This window comes from Somniosus microcephalus, chromosome 12 (genome assembly GCF_052327205.1).
Source record: "Somniosus microcephalus isolate GS21.2 chromosome 12, FLI_Smic_1.0, whole genome shotgun sequence".
In the NCBI taxonomy this organism is placed as follows: Eukaryota; Metazoa; Chordata; class Chondrichthyes; order Squaliformes; family Somniosidae; genus Somniosus; species Somniosus microcephalus.
In genome coordinates, this window is record NC_140998.1 from 89,942,899 (window position 1) to 89,961,299 (window position 18,401).

General features: G+C 45.5%; 1 protein-coding gene across 1 annotated transcript in view; it reads right to left on the bottom strand.

The window, feature by feature from the left end:
- Positions 1-16,263: 16,263 nt before the first annotated feature.
- LOC147109398 (uncharacterized) overlaps positions 16,264-18,401 on the bottom strand; it is a 62,288-nt gene continuing 60,150 nt past the window's right edge. The window contains exon 6 of the mRNA XM_086002309.1: positions 16,264-16,291. Coding sequence (XP_085858435.1) covers positions 16,264-16,291 — 28 coding nt within the window. The remainder of the gene's footprint in view (positions 16,292-18,401) is intronic.

Sequence of the window (18,401 nt, forward strand, 5' to 3'; positions counted from 1 at the left end):
AAACAAAATTTGACACCGAGCCACATAACGAAACATTAGGGCAGATGACCAAAAGGTTGGTCAAAGAGATAGGATGAAGGAGCGCCTTAACGGAGGAGAGAGAGTTGGAGAGGTGGAGAGGTGGAGAGGTTTAGGGAGAGAATTCGAGAGCTTAGGGCCTAGGCTTCTGAAAGCAAGATTACCAATGGTGGAGCGATAAAATTGGGAATGCTCAAGAGGCCAGAAATGGAGGAGTGCAGATATCACGGAGGGTTGTAGGGCTGGAGGAGATTACAGAGATAGGGAGGGGCGAGACCATGGAGGGGTTTGAAAATAAGGATTAGAATTTTAAAAACAAGGTGCTGCTTAACCGAAACCAATGTAGGTCAGGGGTGAATGGGACTTAGAGCGAGTTGGGACATGGACAGCAGAGTTTTGGATGACCTCAAGTTTACGGAGGGTGGAAGATGGGAGGCCGGCCAGGAGTAGATTGGACTAGTCAAGTTTAGAAGTAAGAAAGGCATGGATGAGGGTATCAGCAGCAGATGAGCTGAAGCAGTTGCGGTGTCGGGCGATGTTACAGAGGTGGACATAGACAGTCTTAGTGATGGTGCAGACGTGTGGCCGGAAGCTCATCTAGGGGTCAAATATGACGCCAAGGTTGCAAACAGTCTGGTTCAGCCTCAGACAGTTGCCAGGGAGAGGGATGGAGTTGGTGGCTAGGGAACAAAATTTGTGGTGGGGACCGAAGACAATGGCTTCAGTCTTCCCAATATTTCCTCCAAAGAGAAACCATTGCAGGTGAATCTCTGGCTATGACTGGATAGATAAGAATGGAACCAGGCAAGTGCAGTCCCCCCTAGCTGGATGACAGTGGAGAGGCGTTGGAGGAGGATGGTGTGGTCAACCATGTCAAAGGCTGCAGACAGGTCGAGAAGGATGAGGAGGGATAGTTTACCTTTGTCACAGTCACATCAGCAGCAGTCTCAACCATACCCCCCTTCACCAGAATTACCTGAACAAAACCCTGTGAAAAAAGGTGGGGGCAGGGCACCACATGAGAAAAAGGGAGAAACACGTTCCACCCTCCCTTCCCCAAGGTCTTGCAAAGACTCAACACAACAGCATCCAGATGTAGGGAGGTTCTATCATACTCCTTACCTGATCACATACCTCCCCTCTCACTCACAGCCTCTGCTAACAAACTACCTTAATTTTAGAAGCATGAAATATTGCCAAAATATGCCTAACCACACCAACAAACCTAAGGTATCAAAGCATGTCCTGATTGCCTCTATAAATACCATGTGATCAAAATGCACAAAAACCTAACCAAATGTAGGGCGTGATCTTACCAGCCTTGGGGAGGCAGGTATGGAGGCGGGACTGCCGGGAAAATGGCAGAATTTGGGGGCAGGTGCCCAACCCGCCCCCAACCCACCTCCGTGTCATCTTGCCAGGAGGCAGGTAGCCGTTCCGTGCCGCGTCCCGTCTCCTTGGAGGCGGGAAGAGATTGTAGCCACTTAACTGCCTGTTAACAGCAGATAAGAGGATTTTCCCCATTTTGCCCACACAAGTGCGGGCTTCCCGAAGGCTCCAAACCCTGCCAGGGTCACTGAGGCGAGTAGTGGGTCGGAGGGGGTCGGAGGGGTCCAAAAGTGTGGTGTGAATGTAAGTGATGGGTGCAAGTGTGGTGAGGTGAGTATCTGAGGTAAGTGCAAAGTGTTAGAAAAAGTGTACTTACCTTTGTTTCTTCCTGCAGGCTTCAGTTAGTGTGTATGCGGAGAATCTTGCGCCTCCGCGGCAGAGATGACAGATGGCCGTTGCATTCTCCAATGCAACAAACATCTTATTTCTGCAAAAGAAAGAGGTTTGATGAGGTCTTGAATTCAAGACCTCATCAAACTACAGAGAATGTCAGTGTTTGACAGGTTCACAGAGCTGTCAAATGAAGACAATTCAGCTGTCAAAAATTTTTTGACCGATGAAACGTCATACGTTGACGTTCTCTGCAATCGACTTTCCCTTAATTGGCTTGCTAAGCCTGCTGGGTGGGCCTAACAAGGTCAATCAAGAGAAAATAGCGTGGGTTGGCCACAAATTGATGAAGGCGGGACAACGACCCGCTGAGCAGCAGACCCACCTCCAACGCGCCCCCATTGGCAAAATCACCCCATAAACTCTGATAGAAGTCAAGTTAAAGACAAATGAATTCAGTGTATTTCAAGTACAGTGTTTTATTACCATTTTGCTTTGGTCAAACAGCACTGACAAGATCACTGGATGCTGGTGCAGTGAAGGCACCACACTGCAGCTTTCCTTTCCCTTAAAAAGATTGCATTGGACAGCAAAGAGTCCAGAAAGGTATCTGTGCCAGTTTTAGTCCATATCTGTTTGATATCTGGGGAGGAGGAGAGTATAAATGACCATGAACTTGCCAGTATAGTGTGTGGGCGTTCCTTTCCAATGCACAGAGCCAAACATGACAGCACATAAACAAGGCACAAATCAATATAAGTCAACAGAATGTGGTGGACAAGAGGTAAGATTGCATATTTCCAATTCTGTCATAGCGACTAACCTGGTATAAGTGGTGGGAACACACAGTCTCATTGAACATCAGGATAAAAGATGCCACCTCCTCTGCTTGGTTTAGTTTGTGGCTGTGAACTAGGTTGCTTGAAATACCAGGTGAAAAAGCTGCAGTTTAATTTGGAACTGAGAGCTTGTATACAAAGGGGAAGAAAATTAAATAAAGTTTAATATGTGCTGGTGTATGAACTGTTCTTAATACAGTCCTCACTATAACACCGGGCAGAAATCACAATGTGATCATCCAGAAGTTTATGAACAGCATATCATTCTCAATTTGTCTGAAATCTAGGTTACCCATACAACCTAGTAACCTCAAGATTCTCCTGGACTCCCCATTAATTTTCAGGGATCTCATTACAAAGCTTCAAAAGAGGCAAAAGGTGTGCTCAATGAATGTATTATACCCTGGTTATACCCTATCTGGTTGCATGTGCATCAGTTAACATGATGATGGAATGTATAAATTAAAGTATGTGCTAACAAGAGTTCTGGGGGCGATTTTCACCACCTTCTTTAGGCGCTAAAGAGCCTCCGAGGTGTCCAAGATTGGGTCTTGAGCTGAAATACCAGTTTAGCTCACGTTTAGCGCAAGACGCCAACGCCCAAACAGCGTCGGAAACATGTCCAACACCATATTGGTTCAGGGGCTTTAAAGGCATCCTTGGCCGTGGCCTAAAACAGGTGCTGAGTAACCTTAAATATGTTAATAAGGAGCCTAATGCCTATTTTAGGACCCAAACCAGAAACTGGTTCACCCTGATGCAGCAGGCGACTTGCCTGCTGCGTTCAGCATTACTAGGTCTATATGTGGCATAACCAACAATCTTAAAGGGATCTTAATGTTCTGATGAATGGTCATCGACCTGAAACGTTAACTCTGTTTCTCTCTCCACAGACGTTGCCTGACCTGCTGAGTATTTCCAGCATTTTCTGTTTTTATTTCAGATTTCCAGCATCCACAGTGTTTTGCTATTGATTGTAAAGGGACTGTTGGATGCCGCCACCAAACGGGTAAGTTTAAAAAAATATTGACCTGAATGTGAAGCCAGGAGGACCAGGTATGCTGCTCCCGGCTCCATATTAAAACTGCAGGCCGCTGATGGCCACTGCTCGCCCACCTCCTGATTATCTCCCCTCTCCCGCGCCCCCCACCCCCCACCCAACTCACTTGAGGTGCTCGGCTGGCTGGAACGCTGGCCAGCCAATTTCACTTAAATCCGCCACCCCACCCCCATGACCAGAAGGAGGCCATTCGGCCCATCGAGTCTGTGCCGGCTCTCTGTAGTGCAAACCAGTCAGTCCCATTCCCCTGCTCTATCCTCATAGCCCTGCAAGTTTATTTACCTCAAGTGCCTATCCAGTCTTACCTTGAAAACATTGAGTGTCTCCGCTTCCGTCACTTCCATTGGCAGCGAATTCCAGGTCATCAGCACTCAATGCGTTAAAAAGTTTTTCCTCACATCCCCCATGTATCTCTTGCCCAAAACCTTAAATCTGTGTCCCCTAGTCCTTGTACCATCAACTAGTGGGAACAGCCTTTCCCTGTCTAGCCTCCAAACCCGTCATAATCTTGTACACCTCTATCAAATCACCCCTCAATCTCCTTTGCTCTAATGAAAACAAATCCAGCTTTTCCAACCTGTCCTTGTAGCTAAGATCCCCCATCCCCAGAACCATTCTGGTAAATCTCCTCTGCACCTACTCAAGGGCCTTCACATCCTTCCTAAAGTGTGGTGACCAGAATTGGACGCAATACTCCAGTTATACCTAACCAGCACTTTATAAAGGTTCAGCATAACTTCTCTACATTTGTACTCAATACCTCTATTTATGAAGCCCAAGATCTCATATGCTTTGTTAACCGCTCTCTCAATATATCCTGCCACCTTCAGGGACCTATGCACATTAACTCCCAGGTCCCTCTGTCCCTCCACAATCTTTAAAACTGTGCCGTTAAATGTATATTGTCTCTCCCTGTTACTTCTGCCAAAATGCATCACCTCACACTTCTCAGTATTAAATTCCATCTGCCACTTGTCTGCCCAATCGGCTAGTCTTTCTATGTCCTGTTGCAGTCGATTGGTATCATCATCACTGTTTGCCACACCCCCAATTTTGGTGTAATCGGCAAATTTAGAAATTCTACTCTGTATTCCAATATCCAGGTCATTTATATAAATCAAAAAAAGCAGTGGCCCCAGCACTGACCCTTGGGGAACACCACTGTCTACCATCCTTCAGTCTGAAAAACAGCCATTTACCACAACTCGCTGTTTCCTGTAATAAGCCAATTCCTTATCCAAGCATGCCTATTCCATGAGCCTCAATTTTGTTAACCAGCCTTCTATGTGGTACTTTGTCAAACACTTTCTTAAAATCCACGTAGACAACATCCATTGCATTCCCTTCATCAATTCTCTCTGTTACTTCATCAAAAAATTCAATTAGATTAGTCAAACATGATCTACCTTTTACAAATCCATGGTGGCTCTCCTTAATTAACTTAAACCTCTCCAAGTGCCTGTAAATATTTTCCTTGATTATTGTTTCTAAAACTTTACCCACCACTGATGTTAAACTGACCGGCCTGTAGTTATTAGGATTGTCCTTACACCCATTCTTGAACAATGGTGTCACATTTACCACTTTCCAATACTCAGGCACTTCTCCCGCATCTAGGGAAGATTGGAAAATTATGGCAAGCCTTCTGCCATCTCCTCTCCCAATTCGCTTAGGAACCTAGGATGCAAGCCATCTGGACCAGGCAACTTATCCACTCTAAGCATACCCAGCCTTTCTAGTACATCCTGTCTATCAATTTTCACCCCTTTCATTGCTTCTACCTTTTCCACTTTTACCAATATTTTGTCAGCATCCACCTCCTTAGTAAACACCGATACAAAGTACTCTAGCAAAATACTGCAGATGTTGGAAATCCGAAATAACAACAGAAAATGCTGGAAAAACTCAGCAGGTCAGGCAACATCCGTGGAGAGAAATTTGAGTTGACGTTTCGGGTTACTCATTGAGTATTCTAGCCTTGTCCCGCGCCTCTAAGCATATAACACATTCTTTGTCTCTAATAGGCCCTACCCAGCCTCTTACTACCCAATTACTGTTTACATGTCGGTAGAAGATTTTTGGGCTCCCTTTTATGTCAATCGCCATTCTACTCTCATATTCTTTCTTTGCCAATCTTATTTTCATCTTCACATCCCCTCTCAACTGATTGTATTTGCTCTGGTTCTCCCTTGAAGAATTCACCTGACATGCATCATACACCCTCTTTCTTTGTTTCATCATCTTCTCTATCTCCCTCATCATCCAAGGATCCCTTGCTTTGGTTTCCTTACCTTTCCCTCTTGTTGGAATGTATCTAGCCTGTACTTGGAACAGCTCCTCCTTAAAGATCACCCATTGTTCCGTTACTGTTTTTCCTGTCAGTCTTTGGTTCCATTTTACCCCGGCTAGATCCTGTTGCATCCCATTGAAGTTAGCCCCATTCCAGTTTAGAAACTCCATTCTAGATTGTTCCTTGCTCCTCTCCATTGCCAATCTAAATCTTATGATACGACGATCAGTTATACCCAAGTGTTCTCCCACAGACACTTGGTCGACCTGGCCCACCTCATTCCCCAGCACCAGATCCAGCAATGCCTCCTTCCTAGTTGGGCCAAGAACATATTGGTCAAGGAAATTCTCCTGAACATATTTCAGAAATTCCTCCCCCTCCTTTCCCTTTACCCTAGCATTATCCCAATCGATATTTGGGTAATTAAAAACCCCAATATCACCACTCTATAGCACTTGCATAACTCTGTGATTTCCATACAGATTTGCTCCTCTACCTCCCTCTCACTATTTGGAGGCCTATAGAATATCCCAATAGCATGATCATACCCTTTTTGCTCCTCAACTCTAACCAAATGGACTTGATGTACAGATCACCCATGGCGGAACATGCTCAAGGGGCTGAATGGTCTACTTCTGTTCTGATGTTCCTATGGCTTTGGGGCTACAACTGGCACCCTCAGCTCGCTAGTAGTATAATGATGCCTGCAGATCAGTTTGCCATGGTCTGGCCATGGGTCTCACTGGGTGCATGCAGTGTGGCACCAATTTCCAGGCCCATGTCCCACTGTGTATTTAACCTCCATTTAGAAAGGGATAAGAACATAAGAAATAGGAGCAGAAGTAGGCCATACGACCCCTTGAACCTGCTCTGCCGATCAATAAGACCATGGCTGAACTTTTACATCAACTCCACTTTCCCGCCCTATCCCCATATCCCTTGATTGGCTTAGTGCTCAAAAATCTCAGTCTTGAATATACTAATCTACTGGGCATCCACAGATGATTTTACATGGACTGCATCTGCCACAACCCAAGGCCTAAGGAATAAATTAAATAGGATACTCATATCAGTGGGTCAGGTGGTTTCAGAGCATAGTCATCACGTTTTATTATAGTTCAAGTTGCCAGTATTGGCCCAGAAATTCAGGTCGGAGGCTTCCCACGGGTGCAAGCCTCCGACCTGCACTTACCTAGCGTGCCGGCCGTTGAGCTGTGGGCACGCATGGGATTCCAATCCTGGGCCTCCTCCAACTGCCGGCGAGCAGTTCTTGCGTATCCCAGGGGCGCAGTTAGTTCGATGCGTCCCCTGGGATCACTTGGGCCATGGAGAGCCAATGGTAGCAGGGAAATGCCTATTCATAAAATTGACAGGAAGAGCTATAAACACTATAAGCCCCAAAAACATCACTAAAACTTCAAATAAATTAAAATAAAAACATCACATTTTTAAAATAACTATAAATTACATAAAATAACTATTTTAAACAATAATTTAAATTTTTGAAAAAATTTATTACATTTTCTAACAGGGCTAAAAATACACTTACCTTTCTTTAAAGTATTTAAAAATAATAAACCTGTGGAAAAAATGTTTTAATTTTAATTAATTCACCACTTACCTTGTTAAAAGCAGGCCTTGCACCTGCTTTTTATATGTGTAACTCCTGGAGACTTACCCTCCCGGAGAAACCTGCAAATAAAATGTAAGTTCCATGCGCACGCGCTGCCTCTCCAGCGTACGCGTTCGACCTCTGAACCCTTTCCTTTATGGGAACAGAAGTTCCGGTTTCCCGTGCATGCGCAGTGCATGCATGAAACCGGCACTTCCATTGGGCCTACGGGTGAGTACCCCATGCGTACTCATCCGTGGAGACCCGAATTTCTGGGCCATAATCTATTGTTTGATCACTCACTCTATATCAGGCTCAGTGGCTAGCACACTTGCCTCTGAGTCAGAAGGTTGTGGGTTCAAGTCCCACTCCAGGGACTTGAGCACATAAAGCTAGGCTGACAATCCAGTACAGTGCTGAGGGAGTGCTGCATTGTTAGAGGTGCTGTCTTTTGGATGAGACGTTAAACTGAGGCCCTGTCTGCTGTCTCAGGTAAGTGTGAAAGATCCCATGGCACTGTTTCAAAGAAGAGCAGGGGAGTTATCCCTGGTGTCCTAGCCAATATTTATCCCTCAACCAACATCACAAACAGAGTATTTGGTCATTATCACATTGCTGTTAGAAAACATAAACATAGAGATAGGAACAGGAGTAGGCCATTCGGCCCTTCGAGCCTGCTCCGCCATTCAATGAGATCATGGCTGATCTTCGTCTGAGATCATAGCTGATCTTACCAGTTCAGTACCCGGTCCCCGCCTTTTCTCCGTAACCCTTAATCCCCTTAGCCTTCAGAAATATATCCAATTCTCTCTTGAAAATATTTATTGAATTAGCCTTCACAGCCCTCTGTGGCAGGGAATTCCACAGGCTCACCACTCTTTGAGTGAAGAAATTCTTCCTCATCTCTGTTTTAAATGATTTGCCCGCTATTTTTAGACTGTGGCCCCTGGTTCTGTGCTCCCCGGCCATTGGAAACATTCTCTCTGAATTCAGCCTGTCCAGGCCTGCCATAATTTTATATGTTTCGATGAGATCCCCTCTCAATCTTCTAAACTCCAGTGAGTACAAGCCCAAACTATTTAATCTCTCTTCGTAGGTCATTCCCGCCATTCCAGGTATCAGCCTGGTGAATCGCCGTTGCACTCTTTCCATGGCAAGAACATCCTTCCGCAGATGGGGCGACCAAAACTGTACACAATACTCCAGATGCGGTCTCACCAGCACCTTGTACAGCTGTAGTAAGGTATCCCTATTCCTATACTCGAACCCCCTTGATATGAAGGCCAACATACCATTTGCCTTCTTAATCGCCTGTTGCACCTGCATGCTCTCCTTCAGTGACTGGTGCACAAGAACACCCAGGTCCCTCTGCACTTCCCCATCTCCCAATCTATTGCCATTTAGATAATAATCTACCCTCCTGTTTTTACCCCCAAAGTGGATAACCTCGCATTTATCCACATTATAGTGCATCTGCCACGTATCCGCCCATTCCCCCAACCTGTCCAAATCGCACTGTAGCCTCCTGACATCCTCATCAGAGCCCACCCCTCCTCCTAGTTTAGTGTCGTCAGCGAATTTGGAAATATTGCATCCAATTCCCTGATCCAGATCATTTATATATATTGTGAACAGCTGGGGTCCCAGGACAGATCCTTGCGGCACCCCGCTGGTCACTGCCTGCCACTCCGAAAACGAGCCGTTTATTCCAACTCTCTGTTTTCTATCCGCCAGCCAGTTCTCTATCCACGTTAATACTTTGCCCCCAATTCCATGAGCCTTAATTTTGCATGATAATCTTTTGTGTGGAACCTTATCGAAGGCTTTCTGGAAGTCAAGGTACACCACATCCACTGGCTCTCCCCCATCTATTTTACCAGTTACTTCCTCAAAAAATTCCAGCAGATTAGTCAAACACGATTTACCCTTTGTAAATCCATGTTGACTCTGTCCGATCCTTTCCCCATTTGTCAAGTGCTCCGCTATTTTATCCTTAATAATGGACTCTAGCATTTTGCCCACAACCGATGTAAGGCTTACTGGTCTATAATTCCCTGCTTTCTCTCTACCCCCCTTTTTAAATATTGGGGTAACATTAGCTACCCTCCAATCCACGGGTACTGTTCCCGAGTCAATGGAGTTCCGGAAGATGATCCTTAGAGCATCTGCTATCTCCAGGGCCACCTCCTTAAGTACCCTAGGATGTAGTTTATCAGGCCCCGGGGATTTGTCGGCCTTCAGTCCCCTCAACTTACCCAACACCATATCCCTAGAGATACTAATTTCTGTCAGCTCCTCCCTCTCATTAGTCCCTATGTTTGCCGATATTCCTGGGAGGTTATTTGTGTCCTCCTTTGTGAATACAGAACCAAAGTATGAGTTTAATTGGTCTGCCATTTCCTTATTCTCCATTATATATTCTCCCGAATCGGACTGCAAGGGACCGACTTGGGATTTTACCAGTCTTTTCCTCCTGATATACCGATAAAAGCTTTTGCAGTCTGTCTTTATGTTTGCTGCAAGTTTACTTTCGTATTCTATTTTCCCCTTCCTGATTAATCCCTTTGTCCTCTTTTGCTGTATCCTGTACTGCCCCCAATCTTCCGGTCTGGTGCTTTTTTTTGCCAGTTGATATGCCCTTTTTTTGATTTTATGCTGTCCCTAATTTCCCTCGTTATCCACGGTTGAGTCACCTTTTTAGGTTTATTTTTATGCCAAACCGGTATAAACATGTTCTGGAATTCTTCCATTCTATCTTTGAATGCTTGCCATTGTCTCTCCACTGTCAATCCCCCCAGAAACACCACCCAATCAATCTTACCCAATTCCCGTCTCATACCCTCGTAATTCCCTTTATTTAAGTTCTGGACCTTAGTCTCTGATTCAATTTCCTCACTCTCCATCTCGACTGAGAGCTCGATCATATTATGATCGCTCTGACCCAAGGGGCCTCGTACAAGAAGATTGCTGATAAGTCCCTTCTCATTGCACAATACCCAGTCTAAAATGGCCTGATCTCGAGTCGGCTCCTCGACATATTGGTCCAGATAACCGTCCCGAAAACATTCCAGGAATTCCTCCTCCTCAGAATTTTTACTAATTTGGGTAGTCCAATCAATATGTAAATTAAAGTCACCCATGATGACAGCTGTGCTCTTATCACACGCTTCTCTAATTTCCCTTTTTATGCCTTCCCTCACCTCCATATTACTATTTGGAGGCCTATATATCACACCCACTAACGTTTTCCTCCCCTTGCTATTTCTCATTTCTACCCATACAGATTCCGTTTCATCCGAGTTAATATCCTTCCTTTCCATTGCATTAATCCCCTCCTTTACCAGCAATGCTACCCCACCTCCCCTACCTTTTTGCCGATCCTTCCTAAATATTGTATATCCCTGGATGTTAAGTTCCCAGCCTTGCCCACCCTGCAGCCACGTTTCTGTAATCCCAATCAAATCATACTTGTTTACCTCTATTTCCACAACTAATTCATCCACCTTGTTCCTAATGCTTCTAGCATTAAGATACAAAGCCTTCAGGCTTGCTTTTTTCACACTCTCATTATGAATTAGTTTGGCCCTTTGTGTTTCTCTCCTTTGCTTATTGCTTCTCACCTTTCTACCATCTATTTCTGACTTCATATGACTTCCCTCTTTTCCACTATCTAGGTTCCCATCCCCCTGCCAAATTAGTTTAAATCCTCCCGAACCGCCCTAGAAAATATTACCCCGAGGACATCGGCTCCCTCACAGTTCAGGTGTAGACCGTCCCCTTGGTACAGGTCACTCCTCCCCAAGAACTGGTTCCAATGCCTCAAGAATTTAAATCCCTCTCCCTTGCACCACTGCTCAAGCCACGTATTTAGCTTATCTATCTTACTCTCTCTAAACTTATTTGCTCGTGGCACTGGTAGCAATCCAGAGATTACTACCTTTGAGGTCCTACTTTTCAATTTAGCTCCTAACTCCCTAAATTCAGCTTGTAGGACCTCCTCCCTCTTTTTACCTACATCGTTGGTACCTACATGTACCACGACAACTGGCTGATCCCCCTCCCCCTTCAGAATGCTCTGCACCCGCTTGCTGTTTGCAAATTGGCTGCCGCGTTTCCTACATTACAAAAGTGACTCCACTTCAAAAAAGTACTTCATTGGCTGTAAAGCGCTTTGAGACGTCTGGTGGTCATGAAAGATGCTATATAAATGTAAGTCTTTCTTTCTTTCTTTAAAGACTATAGGGTCAGTAGTGGAATGAATGTAGGAGATTTAAGTTGGGTCTTAGTGAAAGTTAGTTCTCAAAAAGTTCTATGCTTTTTTTGCTTGGTAATATTGTTGCAATGGACCCATGTCGTTAGTTCACCTTTCTAGCGACAGGCTTTTACATTGTGAGGAGAATGGCGTGAAATGTTCCTTTGAGACAGAACTGGACACGATTATTGAAGTGATGTAGCACGTAGTAATCCCATGTAGCACAGCAATGCCTCTAGCATCTGGTACAGTTAATAAAGGACTTCTGTGTACTGTCACTTGATAATGGCAGTAGAATGTTCCATTCCTTCATAGAAACCCCAAAGGTATTGATGACTACAACAGTGAAAGAACTTCATATTTGCTGTCAAACACAATACATAAGGATGAACCATTTCATGTACAGAATACTGTATCACTAGCATTGTATCATTATACACCAGCTGCTCGAAAAATAGACAAATATAATTTTACCCCTTGTGCTCAAAGATCTACCTATTTTGGTTATTAGTGCCCATGCTCAATTTCAGATAGAGCAGGTAATCAACAAAAATCAAATTAGTTACTCACATGAACACACGCCACTACACACTACAATACAGCTGGTATAGACAAAGCAAGCATCGCTTAGCAGGATACAGGCCTATACGGAAGATGTTAGAAGCTATTATTAAAGACGTTATAGCAGGGCACTTAGAAAAGTTCAAAGTAATCAATTTGCGTCAACATAGTTTTGTGAAAGGGAAATCATGTTTAACCAATTTATTGGAGTTCTTTGAGGAAGTAATATTTGCTGTGGATAAAGGGGAACCAGTGGACGTACTGTACTTAGATTTCCAGAAGGCATTTGATAAGGTGCCACATCAAAGAAAAATAAAAGCTCATGGTGTATGGGGTAATATATTGGCATGGATAGAAGATTGGCTAGCTAACAGGAAACCGAGAGTAGGCATAAATGGGTCATTTTCTGGTTGGCAAGATGTAATGAGTGGTGTGCCACAGGGATCAGTGCTGGGGCCTCAACTTTTTACAATTTATATAAATGACTTGGATGAAGGGACACAAAGATAGTTAGAAAAGTAAATTGTGAAGATGACATAAGGAGGCTACAAAGAGATATAGATAGGTTAAATGAGTGGGCAAAGATCTGGCAAATGGAGTATAATGTGGGTAAATGTGAAATTGTCCATTTTGGCAGGAAGAATAAAAAAGCATATTATCTAAATGATGAGATGCAGAGGGATCTGGGTGTACTAGTGCATGAATCGCAAAAGGTTAGTATGCAGGTACAGCAAGTAATTAGGAAAGCTAATAGAATGTTATAGTTTATCTCCCGCACCTCTGCCCTCACCCCTGCCCCTCCCTCCCGGAACCACGATAGGGTTCCCCTTGTCCTCACCTTTCACCCCACCAGCCTCCACATTCAACGGATCATCCTCCGGCATTTCCGCTACCTCCAAAGTGATCCCACCACCAAACGTATCTTCCCCTCCCCTCCCCTTTCAGCATTCCGCAGGGACCGCTCTCTCCGAGACACCCTAGTCCACTCCTCTATCACCCCAAACAGCCCTTCCCCTTCGCCTGGCACCTTCCCGTGCAAGCGGAGGAGGTGTAACACCTGCCCCTATACCTCCCCCCTCCCCACTGTCCAGGGCCCCAAACACCCCTTCCAGGTGAAACAGCGATTTACTTGTACTTCTCGCAATCTAGTATACTGTATTCGCTGCTCACGATGCGGTCTCCTCTACATTGGGGAGACCAAACGCAGATTGGGTGACCGCTTTGCGGAACACCTCCGTTCAGTCCGTAAGGGTGACCCCGAGCTTCCGGTCGCCTGTCATTTCAATTCACCGCTCCATTCCCACTTGGACCTCACCGTCCTTGGCCTCTTGTACTGTTCCACGGAAGCTCAACGTAAACTCGAGGAACAGCACCTCATCTTCCGATTAGGCACTCTGCAGCCTTCCGGTCTCAATATCGAGTTCAACAATTTCAGATCATAACCTCGGCCCCTATTTCATTTTTACTTATATTTTTCCACTCCTTTCCTACCCCCCCCCTTTCCTTTTGTTTCTCTCTCACACCTGGCAGCTATCTTCTGCCCTGCCAGTACACTTTACACCTAATCCCAGCCTATTACCATCTCGTCTAGCTTCTAATCTCTTTTACTTCTTTTGGTTCTTTTATTCTTTTGTCCGATCGCAGCCCTGCCTTCGATCTAGTTCCTTTTCTCTCCAGTTTTGAAGAAGGGTCAAACCCGAAACGTCAACTCAAATTTCTCTCCACGGATGTTGCCTGACCTGCTGAGTTTTTCCAGCATTTTCTGTTGTTATTTCGGATTTCCAACATCTGCAGTATTTTGCTATCATAAAAGTAGGGAGGTTGTGCTTCAGTTAACCAGGGCATTGGTGAGACCACATCTGGAGTACTGTGTACAGTATTGGTCTCCATATTCAAGGAAGGATGGAAATGCTTTGGAAGCAGTTCAGAGAAGGTTTACTAGACCTGGAATGGGCGGATTGTCTTATGAGGAAAGGTTGGACAGGCTAGGCTTGTATCCGTTGGAGTTTAGAAGAGTAAGAGCTGACTTGATTGAAACATATAAGATCCTGAGGGGTCTTGCCAGGGTGGATGTGGAGAGGATGTTTCCTCTTGTGGGAGAATCTAGAACTAGGGGTCACTGTTTAAAAATGAGGGCCTAAAAATTCGGTTGCTTTGCGCCTCCCGTTTGCGCCCTCTTAGGGCGCAAATGGGGGGCACAAAGCTACTAGGGCCTGGGCGCGGCGCTGCCAACGCCTCCCGCGAAATTCAGCTGGATGTTAGCGGCGGCAGTAACCGTTAGCGCTTTGTGGCGCTTTGCTACCGGCAATGACATCATCGCCGTGCGCAGCACCCTGCTCGCACCCCGGCCACGATCTTCGGTAGCGCCCCCTGACTTACCGCCGGACACTATGTCCGACAGGGTCAGGGGGGCCTACCTATGGCCAGGGTGGCGCTAATTAAAGGCGAGGTGCCAGGTGGCCATTTTTGTTGCTGTCCACCTGCCAGCACCTGCCCCTGTTGCCGACCCCGGCCTCCTAACCAGCACCCCCCCACCCCACCCCCCCTGTGGAGTGCAGGCTGCGCTCCATGAGCTCGGCACATCTCTTGAGTGCCGGGCTCTTTTGCCGGCACTCTGATCCCTGTTGGCCCAGCTGGGCCCCGGGTCATGCTGCGCAAGGCCCCTCCCCTTTAGAAAGGGGAGGAAGGCCTGCAGTACCGCAGCGCAATGTGCCGCAACACATGGCACTGCGTCACGTAGCACCGTGATATTCACTTGCAGCGTCCCAAGAAGGAGGCAGGGTGCTTCCAGTAGCGACCCCCTCCCTCTTGGGGTGCTACCGATAAATTTCGACTGTGGGGGGCGCTAATTTTTTCAGGAGTAGTGCCCCAGTGAAGTTAGCTCCCCAAAGGGGGCACAACTCAATTTTTCCCCCAAGGGGTCGCCCATTTAAGACAGAGATGAGGAGACATTTTTTCTCACAGGGTTTCGTGAGTCTTTAGAACTCTCTTCCTCAGCGGGCAGTGGAAGCAGAGTCTTTGAATATTTTTAAGGCAGAGGTAGATAGATTATTGGTAAGCAAGGGGGTGAAAGGTTATCAGGGGTAGGTGGGACTATGGAGTAATCAGATCAGCCATGATCTTATTGATTGCCAAAGCAGGCTCGAGGGGCTGAGTGGCCTTCTCCTGCTCCTAATTCGTATGTTCGTATGTATTGTTGTATTTGGCAGGCCATCCACAGGGCCTCTTACCTTAAGCTCTGTTTGTTTTTTAATTTCCTGAGCCAAGCCTGTCCATAAAGAGAGATAGAACTTATAACACTTCTGCTGGAACTTTTACCTTAGGCAGAGATGTAAAATGGGCAATATCTGACTGGCCTCCCATTATACACCCTGCCCAATTTTCCATACCATCCAATCAAACAGGATTTATAACAGACAGCCAATTTGATTATCGTGCGTTTTACATCCCTGCTGAAGTTGAAAGTTTCACCCTTCATCTTTTTGTCTCCTATGATGCTTTTCATAAAGCAGAAACCTTTCTTCAGCAATACACAGGAATCAGAGATAATTAGATAAGTGACATCATTTCCTGTGCTTCCATACTCACAGGTGGATCATTTCAAATAAACCTTCAGTCTTCCGGTTCCCATAGCAACCAGGGTTCCAAAATATATAGAGGTCAAATATCCATACATATGTACAGTACATAGAATTAATATCCAACATTAAAGGAACAGTTTAAAAACCAACATTCAACTAACATTGAAACTGATGTTAAGCCTCATAAATTCATTCCCTTCTGATTCATAAGCTTTAGACAAAGATATCAAAAGGCAGACAGCACTGACCACCTGAACTGTAATAACAAGGTTGTTATAAAATCAATTCTTTCTAAATAAAAGTTAACTGGACATGAATGCATAAGTCTAAGTTATGCAAGAATAGTCACAAAGTCATTTCTGTAAAATTTGGTAGACAATAAGAATTAACTCATAAGTGAGCATTTTACTACTAATATTAAACATATTGCAAACAGATATATTAAACATATTGCAACTCATTTAATATGCTAAAGATGTAATTTAAGATTAAGAATAAAGGAATAATCTAAAAGTACAAAATCCTCTCGACAAGTTAGTACATTTTATTCTGGCCAATACATTTTCTGTTTCAAAAAGAATAGGAAGAATTATAGGGAACATCGGGTTCCCAACAAACCAAATTTCCCATCAAACGCACTTAATCTCATCTCAACTCAACTTTCTTCTTTGCTCAGCCAAGGATTCCCTCAACTGAGGTACACAGGACTCTCGACTGGGTCCATCTGGTTTTCTGTGCTTCAGCCCTCACTTATTCCCTCTACCCTCCAAAACCATGACAGAGTTCCCCTTGTTCTCAACTTCCACCCCACCAGTCTTTGCATTTGGCAGATCATGTTCCGCCATCTCCAGCAGAATCCCACCATCAAACACATCTTCCCTTCCCCTTTCTGCTTTCCAAAGGGACTGTTCCTTCATTAACACCCTGTTTCACTCTTCCACCATCCCTACCAATGTGTGGAGATGCCGGAGTTGGACTGGGGTGGACAAATGTAAGAAGTCACACAACACCAGGTTATAGTCCAACAGCTTTATTTGAAGTCACAAGCTTTCGGAGTGCTGCTCCTTCGTCAGGTGAAGTAGAGAGATGCATAAAGACACAACTTATATAGTCAGAGAATAATGTCAGATGATTACAGGTAATCTTTCTAACTGCCATTTATCACACCTTGGCAGAGAGATAATCACAGCAATCAAAGGTGTGAATGGTGTCCAAACAGGTCGGTCAGGAAAACATTACATCAAAGAAGCTTTTTGGACACCATTCTACAAGGCACATGGGAGCCCTTATATCTCCTACTTTTCCTTCAGTATCAGCTGTGGCTCAGTGGGTAGCACACTCACCTCTGAGTCAGAATGGTTGTGGGTTCAAGTCCCACTCCAGGGCTTGTTTTGTGCTATCACCCAAGGTCCCCCTCCAGGGACTTGAGCACATAAATCTAGGCTGACACTCCAGTGCAGTGCTGAGGGAGTGCTGCACTGTCGGAGGTGCTGCCTTTCAGATGAGACGTTAAACCAAGGCCCTGTCTGCTTTCTCAGGTGGTCGTAAAAGATCCCAAGGCACTATTTCGAAAAAGAGCAGGAGAGTTATCCCCAGTGTCCTGGCTAATATTTCTCCCTCAATCAACATCACAACAACAGATTACCTAATCATTATCACATTGCTGTTTGTGGGAGCTTGTTGTGTGCAAATTGGCTGCCGTATTTCCCACATTACAACAGTGACAATGTGGCGGTACCACCGGGTGTCCCTTACTTATAATGTACATAATTCACTTTAACTTAACTATGTATATATGTATATAACTTACCTGTTCGGGCCGTTGCCCCTTTAAGAACGCACTGACGTCACATTGCGCATCATGTGACTCACCCAGATGCGAGCCGGCCCAGCGCAGCCTTCCACTCCCGCGACAGTCGCCGGCACAACTCGGCCTCCCGCTGCTGCGGTGGCCACCGGCCTGGTTCGGCCTCCCGCGCTCGCGATGGCCGCCGGCCCAGTTCGGCCTCCCGCTCTCGTGACTTCAGCCACAATGGCCAGCCTCAGTGCCGGGTAGACATGCCGACGTCACAACGCGGGTCACGTGACCACACAAGCGCGGGAAAACGCGGCCGAGCGTGATGTCGTCATCACGCAATCCACAGGATTGCGGACTCAGTCCTCGCGGCGTCCCCGCTGGGTTAAGACCTACCTACTGGCTCTCCTGCATCCATCTATATTGTCGCTGTATTTCATCTGTTTCCTGCATTAAAGAACATCTTGATTGTTCTCCTGAAGTCGAACTCAATCATTTAGTAGGCATTCGTCCAATACCTGTTCAGGTGAACCCGAATACCTACAATTGGTGACCCAACGACGTGAGTACACGAGCTCATCAATACCTACAATTGGTGACCCCATATCCGTGAACGTTTTTCACGGAAAAAACGCGCAGCCTGAACCTCGTCTTCACAGAAGATGACCGATGAA